This window comes from Symphalangus syndactylus, chromosome 10 (genome assembly GCF_028878055.3).
Source record: "Symphalangus syndactylus isolate Jambi chromosome 10, NHGRI_mSymSyn1-v2.1_pri, whole genome shotgun sequence".
NCBI lineage: Eukaryota > Metazoa > Chordata > Mammalia > Primates > Hylobatidae > Symphalangus > Symphalangus syndactylus.
The window spans coordinates 68,742,988-68,754,987 of NC_072432.2; the positions used below are offsets into that span (position 1 = coordinate 68,742,988).

At 34.2% G+C, this 12,000-nt stretch overlaps 1 protein-coding gene across 6 annotated transcripts in view; it reads left to right on the forward strand.

Moving 5' to 3' along the window:
• Nucleotides 1–12,000, forward strand: part of LOC129491740 (UDP-glucuronosyltransferase 2B19) — a 50,655-nt gene that overhangs the window by 32,412 nt on the left and 6,243 nt on the right. For 2 of the 6 annotated variants that reach the window (XM_055296243.2, XM_055296248.2), the window contains exons 1-3: nucleotides 3,828–4,548; nucleotides 5,841–5,989; nucleotides 10,124–10,255. In XM_055296243.2, coding sequence (XP_055152218.2) covers nucleotides 3,828–4,548; nucleotides 5,841–5,989; nucleotides 10,124–10,255 — 1,002 coding nt within the window. Of the gene's footprint in view, nucleotides 1–3,827; nucleotides 4,553–5,840; nucleotides 5,990–10,123; nucleotides 10,256–12,000 lie in introns of those variants that run through there. The other 4 variants (XM_055296246.2, XM_055296247.2, XM_055296245.2 and 1 more) reach the window with 4 other exon arrangements.

Sequence of the window (12,000 nt, forward strand, 5' to 3'; positions counted from 1 at the left end):
TATTCTTTGGGTATACACTCAGTAATGGGATTATAACAACATTAATGTAAATGAGCTACATGCCACAATTAAAAATATAGAATGGCAAACTGGATAAACAGTCAGGACCCATCAGCTTGCTGTACGCAAGAGATCCATCTCATGTGCAAAGACACACATAGGCTCAAAATAAAAGAAGGGAGGAAAAATTACCAAGCAAATAGAAAGCAGAAAAAAGCAAGTCTTGCTATCCTAGTTTCCGACAAAACAGAATTTAAACCAAAAAGATCAAGGAAGATAAAGAAGGCCATAACATAATGGTAAAGGGTTCAATTCAACAAGAAGAGCTAACTATCCTAAATATATATGCACCCAGTACAGAAGCACCCAGACTCATGAAGCAAGTTCTTAGAGGCTTACAAAGAGACTTAGATTCCCACACAACAATAGTGGGGGATTTTAACACCCCACTGTCAATATTAGACAGATCATCGAAAAAGAAAATTAACAACACTGTTCAGTACTTGAACTCAGCTCTGGATAAAGTGGACTTGACAGATATAATTCTCCACCCGGAAACAATAGAATATACATTATTCTTGGCACCACATGGCAGTTACTTTAAAATTAATCACAGAATTGGAAGTAAAACACTCCTCAGAAAATGCAAAATAAGTGAAATTATAATAAGCAGTGTCTCAGACCACAGCACAATCAAATCAGAACTCAAGATTAAGAATCTCACTTAAAACCCCACAACTACAGGGAAATTGAACAACCTGCTCTTGAATGACTGCTGGGTAAGTAATGAAATTAAGGTGGAAATCAAGAAATTATTCCAAATCAATGAGAACACAAAGACAATGTAGCAGAATCTCTGGGATGCAGCTAAAACATTGCTAAGAGGGAAATTTAGAGAACTAAATCCCCACATCAAATAGCTCGAAAGTCCTCAAATTGCTTCAAACATCACAACTAAAAGATCTGGAGAACCAAGTGCAAACAAACTCCAAAGCTAGCAGAAGACAAGAAATACCCAAGATCAGAGTGGTGCTGAAGAAGATAGCGACATGAAAAATTATTCAAAAAATCAACAAATCCAGGAGCTGTTTCTTGAAAAAAATAAAATAAAATAGATAGCTGTCTAGACTAATAAAGATGAAAAGAGAGAAGAATCAAATAGACACAATAATAATGATAAAGGAGATATCATCACTGACTCCATAGAAATACAAACCACCATCAGAGAATATTATAAACACCTCTATGCAAATAAAATAGAAAATCTAAAAGAAGTGGATAAATTCCTTTACACATACACCCTCCCAAGGATGAACCGATAATAAGATGAGACCAATAACAATTCTGAAATGGAGGCAGTAGTAAATAACCTACCAACCAACCAAAAAATAAATAAATAAGCCCAGGATCAGATGGATTCACCGCTGCCTTGTTTTTCTCCATTTTCTGTGGATCAGTTGCTTCCTTGATTAGTCCCAGTGCAAGTACCTCGATGTTTCAGTTGAAGGTGCTGTATTTACTCGCTCCATTTGTTTCTCTGCATGAGAGCCATGCATATTAGCTGCTTCTAGTTGTAGTTGGCCATCTTGGCCACTCCCCCACTTACAATAATTTTCAAGAGTATATCTCATGTTAAGTGATTTTGCTAATAGAAGACATACTTCTGAGACGTTGAAGATTTGATACCAGACTACTCCAATAAAGCAAAACATGCAATAAAGTGAGTTACACCATTTGCTTTGGTTTCTCTGGCACAGGAAAGTTATGTTTTCACAATGCTGAAGTCCATTAATTCTGCAGTAGTATTAAGTTCAAAAAAAGTACATGCCTTAATTAAAAACACTTCATTGCTAAAAAGTGGTAACACTCATCTGAGCCTTCAGTGAGTTGTAAATTTTTTGCTGGTGGAGAGTCTTTCTTTTGTCAATGTTGATGGCTGCTCACTCATCAGCGTAGTGACTGCTAGTAGTTGGTGTGGCTGTGGCACTTTCTTAAAAGTAAGAAAACAACAGCATGTGCCACATCCACTAACCCTTCTTTTTCACAAAATATTTCTGTTTAACATGCATTGTTGTTTGATAGGAATTTTCCCATAGCGGTTCTTCTTTCAAAATGGAACCATACATCTGAAAGTGTAATGCTGCTTTATTAACTAAGTTTAAGTCATATTCTACATTCATTGTTGTCATTTCAACAATGTTTACATAATCTTCACCAGGAGTAGATTCCATCTCAAGAAACAACTTTCTTTGTTCTTCCATAAGAAGCAACTCCTCATGTATTTGTTTTATCACGACATTGTAGCAATGTAGTTACATCTTCAAGTTTCACTTCTAATTTGAGTTATCTTTCTATTTCCACCATATTTGCCATTATTTCCTCCACTGGATTCTTTGTTATAGGGCCAACAGGTTCATATGCCCACTCTACAATAATAGACCAATTACACTGAGACATTATGTTTTGCAGCAAAGAAAGAGTTTAATAATTGCAGGGCACAGAGCAAGAAGATAGTTGGAGACCCTCAAACTTCCCTCCCTAAGGAGTTCTGGGCTGGAGTTTTTAAGGGGATAATAGACAGTGATGGACTGAAAAACTGGGGTCACAGATTAGTCAGGATAATGGAGATAAAATCATCAGGACTTGGAAACTGCATTCTTTGGTGAGTCAGCTCTTTGTGAGGACCTTCAGACCAGCAGGCATCAGTGAAGTCTTTCAGATTAGCTGGCATCAGTGAGGTCCTTCAGACCAGCTGAGTCAGTAGTTTCATCAGTATGCTGGACCTGAAGGTGAGAAAACAACATTTCAAAATGTTTAAGTTATTATCTATAGAACAGTTAAAATGAGCTATAATCTGGTAACAGTATCTGCATAATTATAAGACAATAACCAAAAAATTATGAGGAAGTGAGTCAGAGAGCAAGCCAACCGAAAGACGTCTGGTGAATGTACTGTAGGCTTGGTTTACTTTTATTTCTTCCCCTCCCTTTATCCTTGATTAATTCAACAAAGTCTACAGGGATAGTTTCATCTTGAAACTCTATAAATCATACGTGATGGTAGTAACAATCAACATATAAATGTTCTATCATAAATGAATCTTTAAAATATTATGCTATGTAAAATAAGCCAGTCATAAAAGATCACAAATTGTATGATTCCATGTATTAACAAATGTCTAGAATAGGCAGATCTATAGAGATAGAAATTCAATTAGCATTTGCCCAAGGTAGGACAAATGCAGAAAGTAGGGGTAAGGAGTGAAAGGATAAAGTGTACAGGCTTTAGTTTTACCAGATAAGAGTTTTCCAAAACTGACCGTTCTGAAGATGCACAGTTCTCTGAATACACTATGAAACATTAAATTTTGCACAATAATTGATAATTTGTGTGGTATCTGAATTATAGTTCAACAAATTTACAAAAGTTTTTTAACCATTTTTAGCCATTTTATCTTTAGTTCTGTGTCATTTTATCTTTAGTTCTGTGTCAAAGAGACTGCAGGAACGTGAGCCTTTCACTGCTACTCTTATGGACACTATTCTAAAACATATTACATGAGTCAGGTGACATGTCCGTACAAGATCACTGATATTAGCTGAATTATAGCACTTAAAAATATGAAAAGGAAAATAAACTCACTTGTGTAAACAGGTCTTCTACCTTTTGTCTCCTTGTTATCCACATGTTCAGACTGTTAATATAATGTATTTACTTTGAAGTGTAAAAGTTACATTTTAACTTCTTGACTGATTTAAACTGGATGTCAGCATGAGAAATGACAGAAAGGAGCAGCAACTGGGAAACAAGCATTGCATTGCATCAGGATGTCTATGAAATGGACTTCAGCTCTTCTGCTGATACAGCTGAGCTGTTACTTTAGCTCTGGGAGTTGTGGAAAGGTGCTGGTGTGGCCCACAGAATTCAGCCATTGGATGAATATAAAGACAATCCTGGATGAGCTTGTCCAGAGAGGTCATGAGGTGACTGTATTGGCATATTCAACTTCCATTCTTCCTGATCCCAACAACCCATCTGCTCTTAAATTTGAAGTTTGTCCTACATCTTTAACTGAAACTGAGTTTGAGGATATCGTCACGCAACTGATTAAGAGATGGTCAGACATTCCAAAAGACACATTTTGGCCACATTTTTCACAAGTACAAGAAATGATATGGTCATATGGTGACATGATTAGAAAATTCTGTCAAGATGTGGTTTCAAATAAGAAACTTATGAAAAAACTACAGGAGTCAAGATTTGATGTTGTTCTTGCAGATGCTATTTCCCCCTGTGGTGAGCTGCTGGCTGAGCTACTTAAAATACCCTTTGTCTACAGCCTCCGCTTCTCTCCTGGCTACGCAATTGAAAAGCATGGTGGAGGATTTCTGCTCCCTCCTTCCTATGTGCCTGTTGTTATGTCAGAATTAAGTGATCAGATGACTTTCACGGAGAAAGTAAAAAATATGATCTATGTGGTTTATTTTGACTTTTGGTTCCAAATATGGGATACGAAGAAGTGGGATCAATTTTACAGTAAAGTTCTAGGTAAGTAATTTTTTCAGTTGGTAGCATGGAGATCTAACTTTCCTGTGCCTTTGAATCTGAGCTTGTATAAAGCCATAAAGTCAGGCTAGTGGGGGCTTTTTGTAAGTGAATTTATCAAATGAAAGAAAAAGATTATCAAACTCACAAACACTATAGAAAAGGGAAATCATAGGATCAGTTAAAACCCTGTGGCCATCAACCATACAGAACACTCCAGGAGGTCATAAACCTGTAAATTAGTGCACGTTAGATTTCTTTAAGCAATCACACATCTATTTTATTATACATTTTTTTATCTTAAAAAAAGTCAGACTCATCAAGAAACAACTTGATGAATGCATACTGGTAGATTGAGTAGTTACACATTTTTCTAGAACCATCTACTTAACATTGCAGAAATTGTTTTTTCTTGTATACCTCAGTCACCTTATTTAGTAATTGCAATATGTACCCATGTTACCAGGAGGTTTCCTTTACAGTTGAGAGAAATAATGTCTCCGTTCCAGAATCAAAAACCAATACATATAATTTGAAGTTTCCAATGTTTCTATTCTCCTTCACTAAAGGATTGGAAACCATTCATTTTAAGGCCAATCATCTTGTTGAAGTTTGAACATTAAGTCGTAACTGTGTAGTTTTTTTGAAACTATGCATCTTTATTTAAAATATGAGCCAAATTAAGGTTGAACACAAACTTCTATTTTAATAAGTTCTCAAAATTTTCTAGCTGTAATTTGCAAATATATTTACTTACAAACTAATATTGTTAAGATCTTAGCATGAATCAAAAGCAGTGGTAGGTACAAAGATTTCAGCCATAATTTCAAAATAATCAACAGTTCACTTGAAGATCCAAAGATAAAAGGACTAGATAAATGAATTGTGGAAATTGGACTATTTCTAAGAAAATTGTTTTTATGGGTAGAGTAGAATTCATTGATAATGGAGCTCCAAGAGTGGCTTATATGTGTATCTGCTACTATGAAGGCTTAAAAAATAAAGAAATAGAGATTAATTCTCCTTGGCTTATTTATGATTGTGAATATACTGATGTGACATAAAGGATGCAGTTTTCCCTCATGATTCTCTCACCACTTTGTCTTTCTTGTAAATACCCATGGGCAAAATATATAATACATAAAAATTAAACTATGCCTATATATGAACACATGTATATATATTTCAAAGCACAAACACTTTGCCTACATTTTTGCCTACATTATTCTAACTTTTTTCGGAAGATTACCTAATTATCTTGTGTCACCTACTTTTCTTTTCTTTTTTCAAATCAGGAAGACCCACAACGTTATTCCAGACAATGGCAAAAGCTGAAATATGGCTTATTCGAAACTACTGGGATTTTCAATTTCCTCATCCAGTCTTACCAAATGTTGAGTTCGTTGGAGGACTCCACTGCAAACCTGCCAAACCCCTACCTAAGGTAAACTATTACTGTTTGTTTTGTCTGCTTTGCATTTTCAGTGCAAATGGTTCTATATTCATTCAAAGTGTTTGATTTATACTGGAAGAAAGATGGCTAGTGGGAAGGTAAAGCAGATACCAATTAAAAACTCACATACATGTTGATACCATCACAAGTTTGTGAATTTCATCATTATTACAGATAAAGAGGCACACTAAAGAGACTCCAAATAGGGTTGGTAAATTAAAGTTTTGATTATGCAACATATTAGAAGGTACTGGCCATTCACTCAAAGAATATTTATAAAGAGATTAGCACACACCACAGGCAAGGGTGTTGGACACAGTTTCTGTCTCAACACAAATTACATTCTACTTTGAAAGATAGAATATATGCAAGTAATAAAAACTGTGTAAAAACTATTATCTCCAGAGAAAAACCAATGCTAAGGAAACCTCCAGTATAGATAACAGAGAGTATCCTGGAGTCACCGATATTAATAATTCAGAGGAGAGCTGAATAACATGCAGGAATAGGTGAAAGAATGAGGGAGAAAAAAAAACACAAAAAGAAAAGCGGGTAAAGTGTTCAGGACAGTTCTCAAGACTCAAAGTTTAGTTTGCAAGGGAGATACTGAGTAAGAATCAGATGAGGCTGACAGGCAAGATAAGAGCCCGATACTCCTTAGGAACTGAAATATTTATTAAGCACATTTAGGAACTACTAAAAAGAGTTAAGAAAAGAAAATATGGGATGAGATTATATTTAAAAAAAATTTCAAGATGTTCAATAGATTAAATTGCAGAAGGGCCAGACTGGAAAGATCCGATCATTCAGAAAATTTTATATGAATTCAGGTAGCAGATGATGGAAAAGTGAACTAGAAAGTAGATAGAAATAATTATGCCTACTTTTGCAGTCATACTACTAACTTCATACTGTGTTGTATGGAAAAAAGTTAATACAATTAAAACACTTAAAATGTCTCTGGCATATAGTTAGTGATTCAGAAATGTCGTTAATTTTGCAATTATGGCTGTTTTTGTTATTACGATACTACTAATTAACACGTGTAAGTCACTTGAGATATCATTCCTCGTTTAATAGAAACTAATTATTCAGTATATCAAGATTGCATTCTCTAACAAAGTCCTACCTGTCTTCTATATCACAGCTACCTTGTGGACTTGATTAAAAGAAGACATATCAGTTCTGACAGTAAGATGAGCAAGCTGAAATTGTAAAATTCTACCATAAGTGATAAGAATCTTCACCAGTATTCTAACTTATAAGAAAATAATTCCTTAACAATATAAATGTGTTATTCTAATAATGTTTGAAGCAAGACCCAGTGTTCACTTGATTTTATTCAAACATTTACATCATTCTGCATTGAGACTCCAGAAGTTTACATCTTAGCATAGACATACCCTATTAGAGTAGGTGTTTTCTGCCTTAAGACAAGCAACCCAGTAAACCTTCCTAGGGTAACTTGTGTCTCAACATCATAGCTGCCTGATAGAGAAGCACAGAAGAAATGAAGAATGCAAGTATAATAAATACCAGATAATTTCTAACACTCGTATCTGAATAGTGCCCTCAGTTTACAATAACAAAAGAATTCTGTCATCATAGAACATTATATTCTTTATGAAGAAACATAAGAACTTCATATATTTTAAATTGATATCACAGTTCTAAGAAATAGGTAGAAAGTAAACATTCTTTATTACATTATTATGTAATCTCTTGAGAGATCATTTTTGTCTACCTCCTTATTAGCAGCAACATGATACTGATATTTTATTCCATGGTTAAAATTTCATATCTATGTTGAATGCGAATTGTATGGGCTTTATATGGTAACTTTCTAAAAAGACAAAAGCTGAGGTGAGACTAATGGAAATTCTGTCCCACCCTATCCTACTCTTGAAAGGTTTCCCCACTCACATTAAGAGAAACTGATAGTGCCAGTAGGAGAGGGAAGAAAATAGGAGGTGTAGAAGGACAAGTAAAAGGATGACTAGTAGTGCAATAGTGATAATTACTAATACTAGCTGTTGTTAATTACTAATACTAGCTGTTGTTATTAACTTGAAGAAAGCTTTGAATGCAAGTCAATGGTTGTGAAACCCATTTTCTAATTGTTTATTATGTAAAATAATGGTAAACCCAAGTTTCTTTCTATTCAATTAAATATTAGATTCTCAGATAATTTATGTATATTTTAAGAGAAAAGGACACTTGGCAAATGTATCAAGTGTTAAAAATGCATATAGCCATTGATTTTATAATATATTTACATGAAATCATACAGAGAGAAGAAAATCAAGATATCCATGTTTAATATTTATGGAAAATATTCATAAGATAAACATTGCAAGTAATCAAACATCTTAAATGAAGGAATAATTAAAAACTTACATGCGTACTGTAGCATTATAACTTTATCAATAAAATATTCAATTACAGTCAGCTATAATACAAGTAAAGTGAGATAGAAAATTATAAATATTACAAGATGACACATTTTTTGTAGGAGGAAAACTATATACAATAAGAACAAAGTTGTCTAAATAAATGTCACAAGTGTACATTGAGCTATAAAAATAGAACAAATGCCGTAATGAAAACTACATAGTTTACCATGATAACATCTCTAGACAGAAATTTTATAAAAAACACTTATTTTCTTTTTAGAACTTTTAATACTTTTATAAAATTCCTTACATAAATAGTATTTTTTTAAGTCGTCACAGAATGGGAAGCAATTAGTCCACATCAATAATGAATGTGTAAACAGCGGTTATATTAATTTAACACTGGGTGGATGAAGAAGGCTCTGAGCATCAAGCCACTGAGACAAAACACTGAACATAAGTTACATCAAATGCAGCTACAGGTAACTGCAATCACACATAATACCTGGATATCCCATGTATTACTTGTACTACAATGACTGTGACATCATTAACACTAATGTCTTAAGATTAAAACTCATGTTTTTAAAAATACTCAGCCATATGTGGTCTGCAAATAAACATTTGGAATTTTTTTCTTTGTTTTGTAAAGAACACTTCACAGAAAGTTTTACCCTAATGATTATATCTGAAATTAAAGTTAATTAACTTTAAAAATTGGCATACATTGGGGAACACAAGTCAGGATGATTCTCAATAAATTCCAGTACATCTTCACTAAGATTTTTATGTAGTGTGAGTGAGCTACTCAAGAGGGTGACCAAATCTCCTCTGCAGAAAGGCCTGGCAGTCTCTTGCATTCTGGTGCAAGTGCTGCTGCCTCTGAGACACAGCAAAGTGATGATGAGAGCTCCTCACATGCAGTTATAAATAGCACATCAATTTAACAGTGTGATTTCATGGCAGTAGGTGCTCCACCTAAACAATAACCTGAAAAATACGATCATTCAACTATTTAACTATATACTGTACAATTCTGTATTATAAATGAGACTCTTAGAATTTATTCATAGAAATTCCAAACCACAATAGCAGACTCCAGAATGTCAGTGATTTTTAACCACCACCTTTTACAGTTACTGTTTTTTTTCTTTTTTGAAAAAAGACTGGAAAACTCTGACAAACTGTAAGTGAAGTGTAAAAGATTATAGAGTAAGGTAAATGTAGATTTACATAATCCCAGCTGTGAGGAACTTTTCCTTAGTGCTTGTAGTCAGAGAAGTCAACCACTAATGACTCCAACTAAAATAATTCTACAGAAAACCTGCCAAAAATAAGCATATGTGATTTAGCAGAACAACAACATAGCATTAAAGCCAAGTGATGCCACTTTAAAGAGCCTATATTAGTAATTATGATACTATAAATGAAGAATTTTGGTACTTCCCCAAATACTATGTAATAGCTCTATTTCATTTCTTTCTTTCACACACACACACACGAACATGCATACACACACATATTTACACAAATACCCTTAACGGAGGCAACCTATCTCACATTATACATCTTGCAAAAAAAAAACTGAGTAACTGAATCAGTGAAAAAACATCCTTTACTCCAATAATTCCTGATAATAGTTGGTTTTCTCTTTTTAGTTTTTATACCAACTCTTCCACAGTGCTTGCTGTGCTGATAATCTATTATGATGGAACACATTCTTTTTTCACAGGAAATGGAAGAGTTTGTCCAAAGCTCTGGAGAAAATGGTGTTGTGGTGTTTTCTCTGGGGTCAATGGTCAGTAACATGTCAGAAGAAAGGGCCAATGTAATTGCATCAGCCCTTGCCCAGATCCCACAAAAGGTAAGATAAAATGTCTTAATGTTGTGAAAAACCACTGAAAGAGGCTGTTAAAGTTTGTTAAGAATCCAATTGTGGAAACTTCCTGCCTATAAATTTAGCTGTTGGAAAGCACTAATTATCTCAGATGTTAATTCAAAATCAAAAATATATATGGAAGATGCTAAAGTAATACAGAGGGTGTTATTCACTGGTAATTAATTTGGCATTAATATTGTGATCAGGAATAAATATAATTAGGAGTTACAGGTAAAGTTTTGGTATGATCATGATATTGGGGTCAGGTAAGAGCTGTCATCAAAATCTGCCCCTGTGATTTGATCCTTTTGTTTAAGAATTCCTGAGGGCACTGTACACCCTACAGATGTTAGAAAACATTACATTTTAGTGAGTAACTTCACTAGCACAATAACAACAGCAGGGATTTCAAAAAGGCTGACAGGCATCCTGCAGTATGGTGTTGCCATGTTACCCAGCCTCATGTACGTTCTGTGCATTTTGGAGTAGGCCTATTTGAGTGGTATTCAGGATACTATTCAGAGAAAGGATGGCCTAGGCTGTCAGACAACTAATATAAGGACCCACACAGCCAGGCCGATTTGGAGAAAGAGAAAAAGCAGCCTGCCTTGCTGGACTGGGCCCAGCTAATGTCTGAAGTAGGAAGATGAAATAGAAAGGGTGGAGATGGATCCTTCTCTGAGGGTGGACCCTGTGGAGTATAAAATGTGGCCCCACAAGGACGCTGCACTATGAGATTAACAATTCCTCCCAGTGGAGGCAGCAGAATGAAATATAGGAAGGATTCAAGCAGAAGGAAGCCAGGCAGGGGAACAGGTTCAGATGCCTCCTCCATAGAACGTAGTAGGAACATATTTTCTTTTATGTAGAATAAAATGTGTGTTTGTCAACTACTTTTTACTTCCCTGTCTGACATAGTCTTCTTGTAATGACCTATGCTAATATTTTGCCAAAAACTCAAAGTTACTTTAACACTGATGTAACAAATAGAACTTAAACACTGTAAATTATTTTTTATGTAAGGATTCCCTGGGGGTTCCAAAATTAGTATCATAAACATAAAAATATCTTGGCTATAGCAGAACATATAAATCACTGTTGTCAAAATTTTGTAGCACACTGTCTAAGTGTTAGCAATCAGTTGACCAAAATTTAGCAAAATAAAATTTTGAATTTATTCAAGAGTTGTATTTTTACTTATGGTACCAATAGGTTCCTCATTTCTATGCTGAAAAAATATCCAAAATTAGCAATACTGAGAATACTTTGAATTTCTGTCTAAAATTGTCACTTGAAATTTTTCTTGGAAGTAGTGCTTGATAATTTGTAATTTCCAAAAAGTTATACATGCTACCTTTGCAGCATTAATTGACTTCTTCCAGGTGGCTTATTTCATAGACTTGCATTTTTGTCAATCAAAGACAACAAACTTATTAAAATAACTTATAGACAAGTAGATATAAGTGAACTACTTCCTATATTACTCAAACAAATGAATAAATTAATATTAAATTTGGTAGATGAAAACTCATATAATACATAACACAAAATAAGCGTATAGGTCATTAGTAAATTGTTGCTGCTTTTTCACACTAGAATTATGACTACCTAAAATGTGTATTGCATATAATTATTAAACATTTTTATGTTTTTAAAACTAAATTTTATTTGTTAACTTTTAATTTCAGGGTAAATGAGGAGGTTTGTTACATAGGTAAACATGTCTTGGG